Source organism: Tribolium madens, unplaced genomic scaffold (assembly GCF_015345945.1).
Source record: "Tribolium madens isolate multiple individuals breed KSU strain unplaced genomic scaffold, Tmad_KSU_1.1 Scaffold_91;HRSCAF=231;Tcas5.2_LG7, whole genome shotgun sequence".
NCBI lineage: Eukaryota > Metazoa > Arthropoda > Insecta > Coleoptera > Tenebrionidae > Tribolium > Tribolium madens.
This window is the reverse complement of record NW_025401063.1, coordinates 16,045,867-16,067,894: the sequence shown is the minus strand read 5'-3', so window position 1 is coordinate 16,067,894 and position 22,028 is coordinate 16,045,867. Positions and strand designations below refer to the sequence as shown.

Genomic DNA, 22,028 nt, shown 5'->3' with positions numbered 1-22,028 from the left:
AATTCTCTAGACGACAAAAATATATTTTTTTATATAATAAAATAAGAAAAAAGGGAGCGCAAATTAAAAAATAGCATAAAATACTCGTTTTATAATGGCATTCATCCTTATAAAACTTGTTCTTTAATATACTATAGTGATAATATTATTGTTCATAATTTTTTAGTTGCTCATTTTAGTTTTTACCTTATTTTTAAGAAAAGTGTTGGTAGACTTGCGTGAACGTCAAAAAATTTATAAATGGCGTTAGTGACATGACAGCTGTAAAACGAAAACAAACTTGTAGAGTAATTTATGCGTAATAAGCGTGATTAGCAAAAAAATGGTTTATTTTTACGTTAATTGAAATAGTATGAAATAAAAAAATGGCTTCAGTGAAAGTAGCAGTAAGAGTAAGGCCCTTTAACCAAAGGTAATAAAAAAATAGAATAACATGGTTGGATGCACATAACAAAGAGCAATGAACTTATTGCATTTTTATATTTTAGGGAACTTGACATGGATGCAAAATTAATTATTCAAATGAACGGAAAGACCACAGGAATATTAAATTGCAAGGTAGTTTGAAAAATTAATTATGGTCATTTTCTTGCTCATTTTTTAAGGCAAATGCACGAGATGAAAACATTAGATACAAGGAATTCACTTTTGATCATTCATATTGGTCCCACGACGAGAATTCACCAAATTTCGCATCCCAAGAACGGGTTTATAGTGACTTAGGGACAGAAGTCGTGGATTGTGCTTTTCAAGGATATAACGCTTGCGTTTTTGCTTATGGGCAAACCGGGAGTGGAAAAACCTTTACCATGATGGGATCTCCAGTAAGGCTTCTATCAGAACTTGAAAAGTGAAATAAAATTTGCTTCTTCAGGATAACCAAGGTTTAATTCCCAAAATTTGTAAATCTTTATTTGATAGAATGGCAGAGAATTCAAAACGGGGCACTACTCATAGGGTACAAGTGAGTTACCTTGAAATTTACCAAGAACGTGTGGCTGATTTGTTACGAGGGCGCGATAATTCGTCTTTGAAGGTTAGGGAACACCCCAAAAAGGGGCCGTACGTTCAGGGCTTAACAACTTGTCTCGTCACTAATTATGGACACATTCAGGAATGCATGAATAGGTAAAAAAATGTCTTTATTTGCTATTTTTTAATTAATAATTTTAGAGGTAATTCGCATAGGACAACAGCTGCAACCAATATGAATGATGTAAGCAGTCGTAGCCACGCTATTTTTACTATAACTTTTGTACAAGCTGGCTATTGCGATGGTGTACCTAGTGAAACAGTTTCAAAGGTATTTTTTGCTATGTACAGGGTGTTTGGTCCAAGTGGCCCCGGCCGATAACACGTAAACTTACTTTTTTTCAAATAATACTATTCATTCCGGACTTTCTTAGTAAATACATCAAATTTTTTTGGCACATCCGGTGTAGCCAGAAATGCTACCAAATTTTTCAAATGGAACATTTATGTTTTTTTGCTCGAAACAATAATAATTGGCATGAAAAATATGGTAAACCACTGTTTATTACATTTTACTTTACATAATGCACTCAAAAAACAATTTAAATTTTAGAATTTTATTAGTAAATTTTGCAACGTAGGATTTTACTTGTCAAGATATTCATGCAAAAAGTAATATGCCCTTAAGGGGATTCTACCCGAAGTCTTATGGGAATTACAATCTATACTCGATCTAAAATATATCGGAAACTAACTGGAATTTTTGCTTTTTTTTAAATTAAAGATATGTGTTATATGCAGGGGCTCAATTTTTGCTTTTTCCAAAAAAGGTAGTTATTAAATTTTTATCGAATTAAATGTAATTTTTTTTCTTTAATTTGTTTTAAATTCAGCCCCTATAAAATAATGTAAATAAGTAGTACGCAAAATATATCTTCAAAATATTGAAGAATGTAAAAATGCCATCGAATCGGATTAATAATTTTTATAACTTTTATCTCTTATAAGTTCTCTCTTTTCACTGTGGTTCGACCGAGGTAAAGGAACCCATCATAATAATCGTTTACCACAACTGGCAATAATGCCACAATTACGAAATTATATGTATTTACTTTATCGTTGAGGTTTTAACACAATTTTTACATCAGTAGGTATCTTTCTAAGGTAATAAATAAAATTAAAAATAATTATGAAAAATGTAGTAAGTACTTTTTTTTTGCTCATGTCGATTTTGTCAGATAAAAATCTTTATTTTTATAACAGGCAATTTTCAATATTGAGTGACGACGTTATCATGACATTTTTAAGAATTGTGAATGAAAAAACAATTTTTTTACGAAATCAATTGTACAAAAACTTGTAAATTAGTTTCCTGCTTATTGTCAAGATGTCAATAAATTGCACTAAATCTGATCATGACTTAATTTTGTCCGACAATAATAAATTTTTGAAAAAAATATTTTGTTTTATAGTGGTTTATAAAAATAAGGTAACTGGGTGAAAATTAGTTCAGGTGGGTCCAGTTGTGAGGGAAACACGGGATGTTTGTCAGAAGAGAAAGAAGTCATAATTTGCAAAAAATGTAGATATTATTGTCACAACTGAAATGTGGTTTTACAACAATCAGAACGTTTTAACAATTATATTAATAATATTAATATTAATTTAATAATAATTGCATATTTAGATAAACAAACAATCCAGAGAAAACAATTACAATACAGTGCGATCAAAAAGTCTTTCTAAGACGTAGGTGTCCTAATTGAGGACGTATGTCGCATGACATTTCGTATGTTAGCTAGATGTCAAAAAGTTATTTAATAGTTTTATGTTTTCAAAAAATTTCCCAACATTAATAATGGAGCAGAAATCTAAAAATTGTTTAAAAAAAATGACAAATTGTCAAAATAATGTTTATGTAGCTATAAAATACGATTTGATTGACAGCGTGTTTTATGGAATACACTTCTCTTGCCATTTTGTCAACTTTAATATTATTTTGACAAATGCTTCATAATAATTTCTGAATTTAGTAAACTTTCTAATTTAATATTAAAATTATAACAACACGAATTTTAATAGTTCCTTAAAAATCTCGGACTATTACATTTACGCACCCTAATGGTCGCTCGACTACGACTTTAATTTTAAATTCGAATTTGTTTAGGGCTGAAATAAATATAAAATAAAAACAAAATCAAATTTAAAAATGTGTAAAAATCCAAGAACCAGATGTCGCTCAGATTAATTAATTTTTTTTTTTTTGTAATAACTTCGGAACCATTTATTACTTATTATTATTATTTTCTCGCGAAACTATCAATTTTCTTGACAAAAAAAATTATAGGTGTACAATGGCTATAAAATTGCTATTCTAAAAAAAATTGAATATCAATTAATTGTTTATACTTACGAGATAACATTTTTTTAAATGGAAATCTACCACAATTTTTTTCTAGACAATGAGCTTGTTACAAGAATTCTTGCTGTGCATTTTTTTTTTGTAAACAAGACTTTTTGTTAAAAAAATGTTTGACGTACAAGTATTAATTTTTTTTTTTTTGATAAACTACTCGTTTTTTTTTTAAATAAATTGATGAATGTTTAAAGGTTGTAAAAAAGCTATGCCAAGATATTTTTTATTTTAATTAATTGTTTAAACGTACCACCCCTGGGCTGGTGGAAGAAAGTTTTGACAAAAGATAAAGTTTATAATTTTTTTAACATAAATTGTAACGTTTTTAATAAATATTTTTGTACATTTATAAAATGCATGAACATATCTTTGTAAAACAATAAATAAAAAATTGTTTTATTTAAGAAAAAAATATTAATAGTATGGTAATCTCAAAGGTTTAAACAATTTTTCTCTTTAACATATTTTGTAATCAGATCTTTTTTCTTAGACTGTCTAATTTTTAACTTGAACTGAAATTTTTAATTAGAAATTTGTGATTTGCCATAGTTCCTAAAATATGTACGAAGTTGACAAAATATGCATTTTTTAATTGGTCTATTTTAATCAAAAAACATCAGTTATGCATAGAAAACTAATTTTGTTGATATACCTCTTAATAACAAATATGCATTTTGCATATAATTCAAGCCTTATTTATGAATAACCATGTATAATGTAACAAGAAAAATCAGTGTAATTTAAATAGATATCGCTGTATAATTATTGTAGTGCGGAAAAAACATTAAAAACAAGTGTAATTTGTTCTTAACAAATGGGGAGTTTTACTATTTTTTGGGAAAAATGTTCATCTTTCCGCCACTGTAACTCGTTAACCACTAAACTTACAAAAAAATGTTGATACAAAAAATGTGAGAAATTTTGTCTTCTTTAACTTTCATCTGAACACTTTTGCCGTAGAATCAACCGCTGCGGAGTTATTTTGGAAAAACAAATTTTTTTGTATTTTTCATCCAAATTCTAAGATTTAAGATGTTTTCTGGTTGCATTGTGTTACTCAAAATGTAATAAATTGTGGTTACCGTATTTTTCATGCCAGTTATTATTGTTTCGAGCAAAAAACATAGTTTGAAAAACTAAATTTGGTAGTATTTCCGGCAACACCGGATGTGCTAAAAAAATGATACATTTAAAAGTCAAGAATGAATATTATTACTTAAATATTTACTTTTTGAAAAAAAGAAGTAAGTTTAGGTGTTATCAGCCGGGGCGACTTGGACCGAACACCCTGTATTTTCGATTTTTTTTTATTTAGGTGTGTTTCTAGATCCATCTAGTAGATTTAGCAGGTAGTGAAAGAGCCGACGCGACTGGCGCAACCGGTCAGAGATTAAAAGAAGGGGCCCACATTAATAAATCTCTTGTGACTCTTGGTTCTGTGATATCGGCTTTGGCTGAATTATCAGTGGAAAATAGTGGCCAAAGAAAATCATTTTTTATACCATATCGAGATTCTGTACTCACTTGGCTCTTAAAAGATAGCTTAGGTGGTAATTCTAAAACTATAATGATAGCAACAATTAGTCCTGCTGGTATTTTGTTTAATGTTTTTTTATTTGATAATAAACTGATGAGTATTTTTAGATTGCAATTATGGTGAAACTTTGAGTACACTAAGATACGCAAATCGCGCTAAGAATATTATTAATAAACCGACTGTTAATGAAGATCCTAACGTTAAATTAATTAGGGAATTACGAGATGAGATTAGTAAATTAAAAGCGCTTATGTTTAGTGAGCAAAGGTCGGATATGTTGGCACAACTGCATGAAAAAGAAGCTAGAGAAAAAGTACGTTGGAGTTAAAATTGGAAAATATTTTTATTGTGAATTTAAGGAATTGACAGAGGAGTGGGCTGGTAAATGGCGAGAAGCTCAAGCTATTCTCAAGGAACAAAGGGCATTGGGGTTGCGTAAAGCAGGTCCTGGGGTTGTTTTAGACTCAGACAGGCCACATCTAGTGGCAATTGATGACGATCCTCTTAGTACAGGTGTAACCTTATACCATCTCAAGGAGGGAAAAACTACAATTGGAACGGAAGATTCTGACGTAAAACAGGATATAGAACTAAAAGGGGCCGGTATGGAGCCCCAACATTGTACAATAAGTTTTGAAAATGGTATCGCAACACTTACCCCAAATCCGGGTGCTTATGTCATGTTGAATAATGTGCTTATTGAGGCTCCTGCTAGACTTTCCCAAGGTTGCATTATTTTCCTCGGAAAAGCTCACGTCTTTCGGTATGGATTTAATTAATATTAGTTTTGTTTGAAAATCGTTTTTTTTTTTTTTTTGTAGTTTTAATGACCCTGCCGAAGCTGCAGAATTGCGTAAAGGCGAACGCACTTATAATTTGTCGCGTTTGAGTTTATTGAGTTGGTCAACTCCTGATTTGGCTGTGTCTATGGAGAATTTGCAACCGTGAGTGTGTAAAATGAATAAAATTAATTTTTCCTACGACCATATACGAAAGTCGATCATAACGCACAATTACATATGCGCGAAAATTTGCAATATCGTACCAGGTCAGAAACCTGTGCGATTTATTTTCGCGCTGTGTGTTAGAAATCTAACGCACAATTCACACTCAAATGTTTTGTATTTTTTCATTTAACGTATTTTTTTTTTGTATCCATTATAAAAAATAAATCGTTATTCAACGTATTTTTGTATCCATTATAAAAAATAAATTCTTATGAAAAAAAATATGTTTGTAAGAAAAAAATTATTTATGGTCGTAGGAAAAATAGTGTACAAAACTTGCAGGAAAGTGTCTAACGCACTCGCGGTATTGCCTACACTCGGCTAATGCCTCGTGCGCATCTTTCCCGCTTGTGCGTTATTTATCACTTTCCGTACTCGTTATGTAATATACATTTAACATTTTGGTTTTTAACAGAAGTCAAGATGATGAAAAAAGTGAAATAGAGATTCAAAGACTTAATTTAGAAAAGGAAAAAGAGGTGTTTGAGAAGGAACAAGAAGCGTTTGAGAGGAAACGAAAAACTTTAGAAGAGGCTCAAGCGAAATTAGAGGCCGAGAAAGCATTGATGCATCAAGAACATGCTCGTCAGGTGTGTATCACAGACTAATAAAGTATAAAGACGGTTAAAGCCTATACAAGGTGCGCCAGAACTCGCGCCCCAGAGAAAAATTTCAAATAACATAAGATACCAGGAACATGAAAGAAATGTTTAAAAAATTCTATCTGTCAAAAAATTTTGACATTTATTTTTTGACATTTGACATTTTTTTATGTCTATTTAATGATACTGATGATCTTGTATATGTTTTTTACAATTATTTAGTAAAGGGACAAAAATTTTGACAATAAAAGCCACAAATGACATTGAACAAAGTTACAATTTAGGATACAGCTTCCTTGTTTCCTCTTTTAATAGCCTATAGCAAAAAAACTTGAAAAATTATTTTTCCAACAGAAATAAATAAAGGCAAAATGCAAAATTTAAACTCTCATAACTTCGAAATTTTCATAGATAAAATTTTTTTAACATTTTTTCCTGGTATCTTACCTTATATGGCATTTTTCTCTGGGGCGCGAGTTCAAAAAGAAAAAAACGAAGATGAATAAACAAGAAACAATCTAATATAAAATGGGAAATAAAACAACAACAAACATAAAATTAACTAGAACCGGGTATATTTCGGAAGATGTTCAATCGCCTTTGATACTTTTTTGCACTAATTTCGTCTTGAAATTTTCTCTAGACATCTTGTAATTTTTTTGTAATTATTAATTTTACAGTAATATTTATAATATCATTTTGAAGTGCACTTTTGTGTGCGGCACAAGTGATCCAGTTGAAATTTACTGCTTTTTAAAGAACAATTTTAAGTTTATGTGTTATGTTGTCAACTCGACGAATTTGTCTATATAAAATATAACAGCATCAAAAATTTCAGCAACACAAAAGCATAAATCTTTGCTGGTTTATTGTAGTCTCAGTTTCTTGTTGTCGTATGTAAAGTGAAAATATGACATTGATCTAACTTTTCTGTTATTAGATTATTTATGCAATTATCACAGTGTAATTTTTTTCTTAATTTTCGAGTCAAAAAAACACAAACATTAAAAATCATATTCATCAGAAAAAGCCTCGTTTTTATGCCGCACAAGTTAATAGTTCGTTTGAATTATCTGGAACATGTGGAAGAGGTATTGGTTCATTTTCTATTAGAAATTCTCTCAAATTATCTAAGATCTTGCCTTCATCTCCTTCACAATTTTCGGAGCAATTTTTATTCGAAATCAAATTATTTAAAATACTCGTTTTAAACTAAACAGTCTGGATTAATGTTGCCAGATCCATGTTGTCTAATTATTCCAAATAAATTTTCAATTGGGTCTTGATTGAGCATTTGTATTCGTAAAAATTTGAATCCTTCTTTGCAACAATTAAAAAGAATTTTTATGGCTTCAATATTATTAAGCCATCTACATTTGAATGGCATATCTTCTTTATCTGGCCACTTTCTTCATGTAAAATTTCCAACTTCTAATTTTAGTTTTGATTGATTCCCAAAAGCTCCAATGACAAGATGTAGATGTTAATGCTCGTCTCAAAGGTGTATCACATTTTTCATTTTTAAAAGACGATAAAGATAACATTCTCTAATTTTGCGTAATGTTTGAAAGCGCCTATTTTTGTCATATTCATAAGCTTTCCTTAAAAACAAAAATTTCGCTTTTCTCGTCTCTTCAAAAAAAATTGTGTACTTCAGCAATGAATTGCGAGAGGATTTTAACAAATGTCGTAAAAACTGACAATTTGTTGGGAATTCATAAAAAATATGGTTTTGAAATGTCCATTTAAAGAATTAATCGCTTTTACATTTGTCGTCACACTGTACAAGCCACTTTTAAATCAATATTTTGTAGTGCCAAAATAACTTCTGAGATTAAAAGCTTTAACTTTTCACTTTTTGTTGTATCTTTTATGAAATAGTCCTTTTGAATATGTCAAGTTTGTACTGAGGGCAATTTCATCAAACATCACTTTACAAACTTTATCTTTATTATTAATTTTTGTCACTCTTTTTCGAAGTTTTTCAAATAAAAATTGTTTAGGGTTGATTTTGAAGGTAAACTCAAAAAACGTCGCAAAAATCTGTATGGCTTTGGTCCCTACTTGTATAACGCTAAAGCAAAAACTTTATTTTTAATGGATCAGGATGGATTCAGTTTTCTTAATATTTCTAATCTGAGATTTTATAAACTCCATTCCTACAGAATTGAAATTGGACTCTAAATTATCAATTAATTGATCTTGTGTTAATTTTTTTAATTTTCTTAACACACTCTTCGAATCTTGCAACAACGACTTCAATTTTGAATTTTTTTTTGTTTTTTCTGTCAATAAAATAAATTTTTCGTTCTTTATGTTTAAGTTCACTGACTGTACTGGATTTTAAAATACTATTTGCAATTATTGATGGACCTTTATCTAAAATTTTGGTAGAATTTTTCGAAACTTCGATAACCGTTGCTACATTTTCACAAAATTCATTTTGTCTCTCATTAATACTTGTGCATGATGAACGACACATTCATGTAGTCTATTTTTTTTAATACTTAAATAACTGTGATTAAAATGGTCTTCACAAATAAATACATTTTTTAAATTTTGAAAGTTTTCGTTAACTTCACTTCTTATAGCATCTAAAAAAATGTTTGCTTTTAATAGCGCCGAGCTTGTATTTTGATGTGTAGTTCCGAAAGACTCATTTCTGTTTTGTTTTCCCCATTACATAAATAAACTAAGAAAATAAATATTTTTAGACTTTGTCGAGACAACAATTATGACCTACCACAAAGCTAATATTATATTAGAACAATTGTTATTATGTTTAAAAACAAAAAAGGCAGTTACTGCAAAAATAAATACAGTTTTAAAATTTTTGAAAGAGTTTATTAATTATTTTTGACTTTTTAATTTATCCGCTTTACGATAATTGCCGAAATAAAAATTACGAAAAAACCGACTACTTAGTTTGATTTATGATTTATATAGGTTTTAACCGTCTTTATACTTTATTGGTTTGTGGTGTGTATCAAATTACAGTTTTCTGTAATTTCTAAATCGTCCATAGACTCGTCGCTTGCAGGAAGATTGGCATCATTTAACACTCGAGCAAAAACAACGCGAATTTCAATTAAAGGAGAAAGAAAAGGAATTAATAGCACGAAGAGAGGAATTGGAACGTGAACGGCATAAAATCTGGGGCGAAGTGAGCAAAAATCGTTTTTTGAATTTTTTTATTTTATTTTGATTTTTTTCTTAGATAAACCACGAATTTGAACAATTGCAAGATTTTAAGTCTAATGTTGTCATTAAATTGAATAATGCTTGCCAGTTTATTACGTCACATGCCAATGATTTTACCTTTCCTAATCCTCAAATTAAAAAAATGTTTCAGGTATTTTTTAGTTTTATTTTATTTCAATTAAAATTACGGTTGTGATGAGTAACAAAATTAAACAATTGTTTTCAGGAATTAGTACTGAAAAGTGAGAACAACTCATTGACTGATGCCGAGTCTGATATTCTAATTGATGCTTTAAATAATGTTAAGGGCCCTTCACTTATTCAGGAGTTAGTTATTCAACATGTACGTAATTTTTAATGGGGGAACAAATTTAAAAAAAATTTTTTAGAGAAAAGAATTAGCCGAGCTTCAAGCTGAATTAAATAAACGAGTTGATGCACTCTCGGAACAACGAAAGACTGTAGAAATACTCGATAAAAAATTACTAGATTTAGTTGATCAGCAAGCATCACTTGATATTAATCCAGAAGATCTTGTCGATCTTAAGCAATCTTTAGCTTCACGCACGAAAGAAGAGCTTGATAAAATTGAGAAGAAGAAGCAAGGGTTTGTATTTTCATGTTTTTTTTCCGTTATCACTTACTTAAATTGTGTAGATTGAAATTGAATTTGAAAAAAATTAATTCTGTTGACGAACCAAATTCTTGCGAAACCAACTATACCAGTAGTTTAGAAAAAGGCAGTACTTTGAGCAGCGACACTTATCATACCGCTGCAAGTGTTTGTTCACCTGTTTTAAACAATTTAGATTGTCTTATGAGCGACAGTGGGGTCGAATTACGACCCTCGCCACAAATTCAAGACGAAAGCGATTTATCAAGTAACGAGGAATACAAGGTGAATCATTTATTAATCTTTATCTTATCTAATTTTTTGTTTTATGAAATAGGTGATTAGTGATTCGCAATCGACAAGTTCGATTGAGAATCATTCACCTGTCATTCGAAAAAAACGGAAAGATATCGAAGTGTTGCGAAGATTGAGTCAGAAAATCTTACAACAAAAACAAAGTATTTTGCGGAGCTTGGATTCGGGATACGCGAAGGCTCAAATCGATTCGCAAATTGCGGTGAGTTGAGGTTTGGATTCCCAAGCATGTTTTTGTGTAGGTTTTACAGGAATTACAAAGGCAATATATGGCGATCAAGTGTGGAACTACTTCGGTTTTGTCTCCTGCAACCGAACATCCGTTGCAGGATGTGGATAGTGCGAGTCCAAGTCCGGTTAAACCGTTTCATACCGGGTCTACTTCAGCATTGTATTCGCCGAATTTACAGGTACAGTGAATTGAATGGTTTATTTTTGCACGCGATTTTGAGAAAAAGAAAAACATGTGTCATGATATAGTTGGTACAGATTTGTACCAAATGCAGTTAACATTGTTGATTGCATGCATTTTTTTTTAAATAATTGGGTGACCTCAGCTTTGTTAGTTTTAAGGGGAAGAAGGGACTGAGAATTTTATTCACCTCTCGTTATTTATATTAGAAATAACTCTACTTTGAGAAAAAGGACGCTTCCATCGAATTGAAAATACACTTTATTGCATAAAATACAGTTTTATTAAAAAGTGGAAAAAGTTTTAAAAATATAGCAATTTTATGTGTTGTGTTGAGTGACACAAAGTTTTATTTCAACAATCTAAACAAATAAAAACTATCAGTGATTTTTTGTATTGAAAAAATTTTGTACAAATTGTTTACTTGTGCTTTTTTACTGTTGGATAAGTTCAAAATTTTCTTCAGTATGAAAGTTGTTCTATAACAACTTAACAAGTTATAAAAAAGATATGAAAATGATTTTATTTCTTTTGGAAATCTAATTTTCCATGTTTTGCTGTAGGCTATTAGAAGAAGAAACAAAGAAGCTGTACTCAGAATTGTAATTTATGTTTAACGTTCTTTGTGGTTTTTATTGGCAAAGTATTTGTATCTTTATTGACTAAATATGAAATAGTATATTAAGCATCAAGAACGGTAAGGATATTTTACTGATCGAAGACAATTATTATTGTCTGAGATCGGTAAGTCTTTAACGTTCGTGATACTTATGACATTTTTTGTGCGATTGATTTTCGTTAGTTTTTTTTTAATTGAATTGAATTTGGTCAAGACTGAAAAATCGGGAAAGTCATATTTTTTAAAAACTCAGTAAAACTTGATGAAAATAATTATTGAAAATCTCTGAAATTGAAACTTTTGATCACTAACTACATCGGAAGAGATTTGCTTCATTTTCAAACTTCAGTAGTAGAAAAATTCAAAACTTAGCAACCGTTCTAATTTTTATTATTGAAATTATAATTACTTATTAAAAATTTTTGAAAAACTAGAATTATAAAATTAGGAAAACAAGTTTTAATAAAAATAAAATAAAGCCAGTTTTTAGAAAACAAAAAAAATTTAAGTAACATTCAAATATAAAATTGGAAAACTCAAACCTCTTAATTTTTTATTTGTAGAAGTGAACTTATTAATTATTCACAATAAAAAAAAAAACAGAAAAAAATCGCAACTAAATTTTTATTTGAAATAACTCGCTTTTTCAGAAACAGATTTTAAAAATAATAAAACAAAAATGATAATTTGGATGTTTGACACTTTCATTTTTCTTGACGAAGTCAAATACAAATTGAATTTTGGAGAGGACTAAATGAAAAACAATTTAATTTAAATCAAATTTTGGAACTAATTATAAAATATCTAAAAAATGCTTACCGATGAGTTTAGGATAGCAACGAGTAAATACAACTTACTGTCTTGGAAACAGACGTAGTAAACAATCGAATAGAGTTTAATCGTGCAAAAAAACATACAGGGTTATTCATAAATATGAAGCAATATTTGAACCTCAAAAATGAGCTATAAAATGATGTTAATTTTAATAGTAACTCGTGTCCTATCTCTACTGATAAGAATTTTACAGCCCTCGGAATGTGGGTATGAAAATTTGATTTTTTTGTAATAACTTTGGAACTATTTGACCAAATATTATAAAATTTGGAATAGTTACTTGCCACAACATACCTTTTAAACTAGTAATTACGAAAACCGGATACATCTACTCAATTTCCGGTTCCAGCAATTGTAGGTCATATGTGTTTTTTCGTTTTTTTGGCCTCCTAAGATTATTTTTTTTTTTGTCAAAACAATAGAGTAATCAATTTTGAATAAAAAACGCATAATCTTTAATACCTTTAAAATGGACCATTTAAAGATGATAAAAAATTAGTGTTAAGAGGAAAAAAAAAAACGGAAAAACACAGAAAATGTAATCTGCAACTGCTGAAATCGGAAATTGAGTAGATGTATTCGTAGATGTTTTCGTAATTTTATAATATTTGGTCAAATGGTTCCAAAGTTATTACAAAAAAAATAAATTTCCATTTCAAGGGCTGTAAAGTTCTTATCAATAGAGATCGGACACGAATTATTATTTAAATTAAAATCATTTTATAGCTTATTTTTGAGGTTCAAATATTGCTTCATATTTATGAATAACCCTGTAGGTACAAGATCATCGGTATCAATAAATAGACATAAAAAATGTCATACATATGCCAAAAAATAAATGCCAAAATTTTGAACACATTTTTTCGAATTCTTGATATTTTATCTTATACAGGGACATTTTTTATTAGTATACATAGTATAAAGTAAAATCGTTTTCCTAAGACCTACTAAAGATTTTATCGCTTTTAAGTTAAATGCGGTATTGTTTGCTAATAATAAACCAGAAAGTAAACAAATCATAAATTAGTGGAAGCCACCCGGACCCAGAAACCAAGGAAACAGGTCAGTTTTTAACAGGGCCGGATTACTTACTTTCTTTTTTTCGTCTAAAATACTTGAAGTGTTTTAATCGTTTTTGATGTAGTTTTTATTAAAGTCAAGTATTTTAAGAAATTTAAAAAAGCCAGGTGGTTATTAACAAGCTATTACTAAATAAGGCTGGTTTTTTTAATACCACTACTTTGGTTTTAAATACGGCCCTGTTTTATTCTAGTGGATGCAGCAACACTTGCAAAGGAACGTGCCATTTATGGAGGGTTACAAATTCAAGACATTGTTTATACTGTGGCATAAAATTTTTAGTAGGTTTTATGAAAACGATTTTACTATACATAACCGGGTCAATTTCATAGGGTAGGCAACCAACATTTCAAGCTTCAAGCATTCAAAGGTAAAATTTTGTGTCAAGTTTGTCAAGTGTCAGTCTTGAAACTTAAAGCGCAGCTTTAAAAAGTTAATACCATTTGTAGTACCATGTACACCAAAGTAGGTCGGGAGATATGGTGTCCTCGCATGGCCCCCACAGTCGCCAGACTTGGCACCTAACGATTTTTTTCTTTGGGGATATGTATTTAAAAACAAAAATTTATACTAATGTTCCAATGCAAAATGTAGAAGAGCTGAAAGAACGTATTCCTACAGAATGTAATAATATAGATCCTGAATTTATCAGGAATGCAGTGGCGGGGTTTTCAAAATCGCTTAAGTTATTGTTAGAACTGCAAGGAAAGCATTTTGAACACTTGCTTTAATTATTTAATATTGTTCTTGTTTTGATGGGTTTTAATTTTTTTATTTTAATTACATTTACTTTGTTGTTTTTTAAAGTTTGTCTTTTATTTATCGATATTAGAGCCTTTGTAATATTGGTTGCCTATGTCTAGACTAACGGCTAATCGTAATATTGAAATTGACAGTTTTTTTTAAATGTATACATAGGGCTGGCTATGTACACTAATAAAAAATGCCCCTGTATATTTACTTGACATTTTTTACTGGGACACGAGTTCTGAAACACCCTGTATTTAAAAAAAATATTAAAAATGCCTAGTTATTATCAAAAAGTGGTAGATATTATATAAAAATCGATTTACTTGAGAATTTTAGTAATTTTTTATTTAATTTTTTTACGTTACATACAGGGCGAGTCATATATAATAAAGACCCTAACCGACTTTCAGACGCAACCCAAAATACATTATGAGATACTACTATGCGTTAATTGATGTTCTGTTTAAAAATTTTCAAAGATATAAACATAGTTACCTTTGACAATTTTTATAAATTTGAATCCTACGGAGTACCTTTGATGGTACAAATTCAGCCACAACATTTTGTAGCATTCCCCATTTGTCAAGATCATATCAATTTTTTCGTCGTTTGAGTACTTTTTCAAGGGGAAAAAATGTGGAATTGATGACACTGTCAAATTTAACTAATGACATGTCAACAAGTACCTACTTTGATTTGAATTCAATAAACTACAGATTTGTCAACAATAAATTACCACCTAGGATTTGTATTTTTAGGAAAATTACGTTTTTCATGTTGTTTGTAACTAGAATTTTAAGAAGTAATTTTGAATGCCTAGGGTTGGTTACCCCTTGTTGTTGACGGTTGACGTTTTGTGTCAACCTGCTGTCAACTATCAATTGAGTTATCTACACAAGCTGACAGGTGACTTAACCTAAATTTTGACACTAGTTACGATATCTTTTGTTTGTCACTACACACCAACCTAACCAAATTTATGGCAACCTATTCACGAATATCCCTAAATCCTAGACAGTAATTTCTTGTTGATACGATAACAAATTTTTCAAACGTACAAAAAGCAAAGTTGGCTGTGAGAATGTATTTTGGGTTGCGTCTAAAAATCGGTCAGGTTCTTTATTACAAGTGACTCAGCCTGTATGTCTGCCAAATATCTAATAAGATACCTAATTTGGTATAAAGTGTTATGTCTTTTTCTTATTTGTGTGACTTAAAAAAAGCTAAAAACACGAAAAAAGCAAAATCCTTTTTATTAGTATAATTCTGAATTCTGAATAACTCCTTGAGTCACAACCTTGATTTTTTTTATTGTCACTGTTATAATTTTAAGAAAAAGTGACAGTATTTTTATAGAATTGCACTAAAATTCTGCACTAAAATATATTTTTTAAACGCACAACCAATAATAAGATGTTAAAAGTTTGACTCGATTTTTTGACAGGTCCAAAGCCATAGACTGTCCTCATACAACTACAACCTCCACCGATCGATGCCTTCAATCGCTTCAGGTAAAAAACTACCCGTTTCCACAAATCAATCTCTCAAACTTAAATTTTAGAAGCCGATAATGACTCAGTCGTTACAATCAGCAGTTACTGTATTCGAGGTGCCGGTACGAAAACTCACTACGAGTACGAAGTTCGAATTTGTACATCAGACGAACGTTGGAGCATCCTTCGGCGTTACAGCCGTTTCAGAGACCTTCATATTGCAATGAAAGCACGATATGGTGAAAAAGTTGCATCGATTCCATTTCCGGCCAAACAACTTTTCGCAAACAGCGAAACTGTTGCTAAATCACGCAAACGACAATTGGAATTTTATTTACGAAGATTGATCGAAACGTGCAAAAATCTACCGGCGTGTCCTTTGGCATACGGTGGTCCAGTTACCAAAGCGGCCTTAATTAGTTTTTCACCGTTTTTCAGAAAGGGGGTTTTCGAGAATGGAAAATATGGGACTTCCTGAAACAGTTTTACGTCCAGTTTATTTATTCGTAGGATTAGAGAAATGGGCAATAGCTAATAGTGTATTATTTATTTTTATTTAACAACACGACAGGTTGTTGTGACACAATTAGGTAATAGAAGTGGTTGGGTCTTAAGCTTTAAAACACCAAAATTGTTTTGTCATAGTAGTAAACATAAAAAACGGGTTCATACATTTCCTGCAATAAATGGGTCAGTGAAGTTAACTTAGAATTTTTAAATATAAATAATACCATAATTTTGCACACTAAGTTTCGAATTTTGCACACCTATGATAGGTGCATCCTATGATTGAAACATATGTTTAAAAATTTTGTGTCAATTTTATTATTGAATTTTGCACAATTTTGCACACTTTTTATAAAATTTTGCACACCCTTACTTTACGAGTAATTACTAATTAAAAAAATTTTCAGTACCCCTAATTTAGCATAAACGCATAATTTTTATACAATGAAATCATTTAATTTTGCACATCTTTTACTTAATTTTGTTGGTCCATGAAAATGAAATGAAAAAAGATGGATTAAAAAGCAAAATCTCTAAGTACACGTTTCTATTTTAAATTGAAATAAGAGATCCTAATTAAACATAAAAAATACAAATTAACTCACAAAAGTAACAAAAAATTAAATAAATTTTTAATACTTTTTATTGTTACAAATTTAAACAGGATATAGAATATTCACTTTTATAACAAAAATTTTCTATGAACATATATCGAAAAATGCTACGCAAGGGGTGCGTTTTTTAATAGTTTTTTTTTTTTTTCAATATTCCCAAAATCATTTTAGAAAAAAAATTCAAAATTTGGTACATATGATAACTTTTACACACCTAAACAAGTACAAAAATAAAATGTTGAAATTTTTAATTAGGGGCTTCCTAAACTAGATGGGATTAGGGTACAAATTTACTCTAACTATTTTGTCTGTGGTTTCTTGCCACTTTCAGCAACAAAATTTCATATTTTTTCATAAAAAAAGGTCTTTTGTGTTTTTCCGATACAATTTACGGATTTTTAGTAAAAATCAGTGTAAAAATTTATGTTACAGACCATAAACAGCATAACAATTAAAAATTAAATTTGTTTTACCGTTTAGGACGCCCCTGATTAAAAATTTTGTTATTTGACATTTGTTTAGGTGTACATATAAAGGTACCAAATTTTGTAATTTTATCGATTCTGAATTATTAGGAAAAACCCTTTAAAAACGTACCTTTTTTAGGGGGTGTTGCTCACTTTCATAGCATTTTTCGAAACACTTTTGACTTAAAATTAAATATTCTATCAACTATTTAAATTTGTATCTATCAATAAAAATCAAACAGTGTATAATTAACACATGAAAAATTAATTCACAAAAATTTAAAATTAACTCACTAAAATAACAAAAAAACTAAATTTTTAACACTATATAAACCCCCTAATAGTCGGCACTGCATTTTTTTCTTCAAAAGTCATCTTTGGCGACGACTCGTGATAACTGATGATACTGATAATACGCTAGAGGTAATAAAAAATGCGTTATAACTATACAGCGTATCCCAAGTTTTAGGGCCGGCTCAAAAACAAATATTTCTAATTGATTAAAAAAAAAAATTTTTGCTAGAGCAAACGATAGAGGATTATACAGACTTCAATTGAGTGCTTTGATATTATTCAAAATTTTTAGCATATGACAGTGAGATCATAAAAACCAAATTTGAAAAAAAAATACTTAATTGGAATAATTTCTACATAAAAATTCCTTGATTTTTTTCTAGTAATAATTGTGAAAATAAAATAATGCAAAAGTTGATAGGTTTTGAGTAATTAACATTTTAATATTGAAAATCTGAAAGTTAATAATTTATGGTTGGGTTTGTGGTAATTGGTGATCAGGCCAGAATTTCTTAACAAAAGAACGTAATATTAAACTTACCTTTTGTAGAACCAGAAAATGTTGATAAAACGTATATAGTCTTTAAACATCCACTTCTTAAAAATTTATACTAAATACTTAAAAAAAATACGTCTTTACCTCTTACAGTCTACAAGAGATACTGTAAAAATAAATTTACAAATTTCGAACAGCTAAATATGAGTGGTCAACATTACCAAGAAATATTATTTTAAAGTACTCCTATGAAATCCTGATTTTGGGATTTTTAGTTTTTTAGTAAACAGAGTCATGCTGTTCTCTCTTATTTGTAGAAGTACTATAAGAGTAAATTCTCATGAAAGTAGTGCAATACTGCGAATTCCGTATAGGATTATGCTACGGTTTTTTTAATGGTAATTACTCGTAAAGACGAACTGTGCAAAATCGTGCAAAATTTAATGATTTTATTGGTATAAAAATTATGCGTTTACGCTAAATTGGGGGTGCTGAAATTAGTAATTGTGCAAAATTTAATAAAAAGTGTGCAAAACATAAAAAATTATGGTATTATTTATATTTAAGAATCCTTAAGTGGGGGTGCTAACTTCACTGACCCGCAATAAATGATAGAAAATATTAAGGTTAAGGCTTGAAGTAACTCAGATCAAATGAATTCTAATGTGATAATTGTTGTTAGTGTGATAAAATTGCAATTTCTCAAAAATGAGTATTATATGCTGTTGTTTCAGATTTGTTATTATATTTTTTTAATGTAAAGTCTTTTGTAACCAATAAAGTTTGAAAAACCTCAATTAATGTGGGGTAAGGTCAAGTTTAGTGTCCTTACTGTCCTGGTACGGGATCGCGTGCGCCCTTGCCACAAGATAAAATATTTGCGGATGTTTTATATCGACTAATATAACAAAATTCTCCAAGTCGAATTCCACCCCTAGTGGCTTTGTTTCACTGAATTTTCTTGTGTTTGAGATAACGAAGTGATTAATTGAAATAGGTGCACACGCAAAGTTTTGATTAAAACCCGCAATTCGATTGATTCAAGTGTTGCATTCACCCTTTCGTGCGCCAGGTAATTACATCGCACATACATTATGTGTTGCGTTGCTGGTTAAACCACCGCAAAATCGCTTGGAGTTTTTTGAAATTGTCAAAAATGTCGTTTCGAACTGAGGAATACTACAAGAGATTTATCGAGTTGCAAGAAAAACTCCGCAAAAGGTGAGTAAACACTCCTTTGTTTGTTTGTTTGTATTGTAGTTAAATTGGGTCAAACAATTTCAGCGAGGAGGAACGCCTCAAACTTGAAATGAAATTTAACGAAATGGTTCAAGTTACACGAGAGGAGTAAGTATAACAAGTTATTGCGAATTTAATGATTTTTGTTTTAAAGGGAGCAAATGCATTATCGGAAATTGAGGGCTAAATACACGCGGTTTTTGGAGGAAGACAGGCGGAGACAGGAACGAAATGAGCGCATTTTACGGAGTTTGGAAAGGATCGAAAGTCGGGTTGCGATGCTAGTGGCAAAAACTGAACGATTTAAGTTGTTGAGACAGCAGTACCAACATTTCTTGGACCGTATTTATCGCACAAAACAGGAGAAATTTGAAATTGAGAAGCCGAAAACTGATGATATTGTGCAAAGTTATATTCAGAATTTGTCGTCGAATAAATTGAGGGAAATGTTGAGGAAAGAGGAGAGGTTGGATTCGGAATTTTACCCTTTTGAGGGAGACTCTAGACCGAATTATGCAAATTCTATTGCTGATGATATCATGAGCTCGATTTATAGTAAACCTAGTAAAGGGGACGATTCGAAACGGCTCTCCAGGGAGTTTAATAATAATATTTGGAGTTTGTATGGTGTGAAAGAACCCGAATTTGCAAATAATGCTAAGAGTAGTACTGATGATGGATCTGATATTGATGAAATTCCATACAAGAGTGGTGTTAGTGACGCAGTGAAAAATTTTGTTAGAATGGGAAAAAGAGACAGTTTGGTTGAACAACAAACGAAAATTGGTGATTCGGTGCCGCGAGAAGAAACTGAACAAAAAATATCACTTGAAGAAATTGAAGAAAACATTAAGAAAGCGAATATGATTGATCATTTTGAAAGTCCAAGAGAAAAAGAAGATGTTTCAAAGTCCACAAGTAAATCAAGTAGTCATCTTCAACCCGAACAACAACAAGAAGAAATTGACAAAGTTGATCAAATTGATCAAGTTCGACCTGAACAACAAAACTATGAACAAAGAGAGGAAATTGTTGAAGAGAAAGAACCAGTACAAGTCGTTGAAAATGAACCAAAACAGTCTGTTGTTGATGAAAGTAAACAACAATACGATAATGAACAACCTATTCAAGCAATTCTTGAACAACACTATACTGATCAAGGTCAGTTTGATCAGCAACAAGAACAACAGTATGTCGATAAAGAACTTGAACTTGAAAAACAGCAGGACGAAAATAGTTCTTATCCAGTAGCTGAACAACAATATGATGAAAGTGGGCAACCAATCCCAACACAACAGTATGACGATCAAGACCCTTTTGTACAACAATACGAAAATGGTCAAGATATTCAAGAACAACAGTATAATGAAGGTGGACAACAATATGGTGACCAAGGACAATTTATGCAACAATATGACGAGAATGGACAACCTGTAGAACAGTACTATGAAAGTGGACAACCCATTCAACAATATGATACAAATGGACAACTTATACAACAAAACAATGAACAAGGTCAGTTTGTGCAACAGTATGGTGACAGTGGACAACCTGTACAACAGTACGATGAAAATGGACAACTTATACAACAATATGATRMAAATGGACAACTTATACAACAAAACAATGAWCAAGGTCAGTTTGTGCAACAGTACGGTGACAGTGGACAACCTGTACAACAGTACGATGAAAATGGACAACTTATACAACAATATGATGAAAATGGACAACTTATACAACAAAACAATGATCAAGGTCAGTTTGTGCAACAGTATGGTGACAGTGGACAACCTATTCAACAATATGATGAAAATGGACAACTTATACAAGAAAGCAATGAACAAGGTCAGTCTGTGCAACAATACGATGAGAGTGGACAACCTGTACAACAGTACGATGAACATGGACAACTTATACAACACAACAATGACCAAGGTCAGTTTATACAACAATACGATGAGAGTGGACAACAGTATGATGAATCCGGCCAGCCTTTGGAACAACCTATTCAACAGTACGATGAACAATATGGACAACAGTACGATCAACACGGTCAATATCTCCAGCAATATGACGAAAGTGGACAACCTATTCAACAGTACGATGAAAATGGACAACCTGTTCAACAATACGACGAAACTGGACAATATATGCAACAGTATGATGAAAACGGACAACCGATACAACAGTATGATGAAAATGCACAATACTATGCCGACCAAAGTAATGTACAATATGGCGAAAACGTTGAACAACAGCAGCCTATAGAAGAAGCAAAAGGAAACAATCAGGATATTCCATCAGAAGCGAAAAAAAGTAACATTTTGGAATTGTTAGATACTGACACTGAGAGTGTGAAACAGGAGTCGAAAGTTTCACACGATAGTGATTTTGATTTTAGTAATGAATAAATTTTAGTAGTTTAGTTGTAGAAATGTAATGACACTTGATTTAGGCCTGTGATTCATTTCTTTTTTTAATACAACACTAAAAATAATCGGTGTATGATTTTTTACTCCCTAAACTTGTGTCTAATTCGCCATTAAATTGAAGGTCATAC

General features: G+C 30.6%; 2 protein-coding genes across 2 annotated transcripts; both read left to right on the top strand.

Moving 5' to 3' along the window:
* The first annotated feature begins 249 nt into the window (after nt 1-249).
* On the top strand, nt 250-16,915 carry LOC123010587 (kinesin-like protein Klp98A). Its single transcript, XM_044407600.1, has 19 exons — nt 250-412; nt 489-558; nt 606-824; nt 875-1,128; nt 1,174-1,303; nt 4,716-4,980; nt 5,033-5,238; nt 5,285-5,688; nt 5,747-5,869; nt 6,348-6,522; nt 9,560-9,697; nt 9,752-9,886; nt 9,962-10,078; nt 10,125-10,342; nt 10,393-10,633; nt 10,686-10,865; nt 10,906-11,073; nt 15,803-15,869; nt 15,920-16,915. Exons 1-19 carry the CDS (start codon nt 366-368, stop codon nt 16,327-16,329), a joined length of 3,567 nt encoding a protein of 1,188 aa, XP_044263535.1. The 5' UTR covers nt 250-365; the 3' UTR covers nt 16,330-16,915.
* Nucleotides 16,916-17,648: 733 nt separating this feature from the next.
* Nucleotides 17,649-21,956, top strand: LOC123010588 (transcription factor SPT20 homolog). The gene is made up of 3 exons (XM_044407601.1): nt 17,649-19,450; nt 19,514-19,576; nt 19,623-21,956. Exons 1-3 carry the CDS (start codon nt 19,386-19,388, stop codon nt 21,877-21,879), a joined length of 2,385 nt encoding a protein of 794 aa, XP_044263536.1. The 5' UTR covers nt 17,649-19,385; the 3' UTR covers nt 21,880-21,956.
* Nucleotides 21,957-22,028: the final 72 nt, after the last annotated feature.

Bases quoted from the DNA above. Each gene is read 5' to 3' on its own strand.
- LOC123010587 (XM_044407600.1), top strand. From the start codon at position 366: ATGGCTTCAGTGAAAGTAGCAGTAAGAGTAAGGCCCTTTAACCAAAG. The intron at 1,129-1,173 runs GTAAAAAAATGT...TAATAATTTTAG, and splicing joins ATTCAGGAATGCATGAATAG to AGGTAATTCGCATAGGACAA. The intron at 1,304-4,715 runs GTATTTTTTGCT...GTGTGTTTCTAG, and splicing joins CTAGTGAAACAGTTTCAAAG to ATCCATCTAGTAGATTTAGC.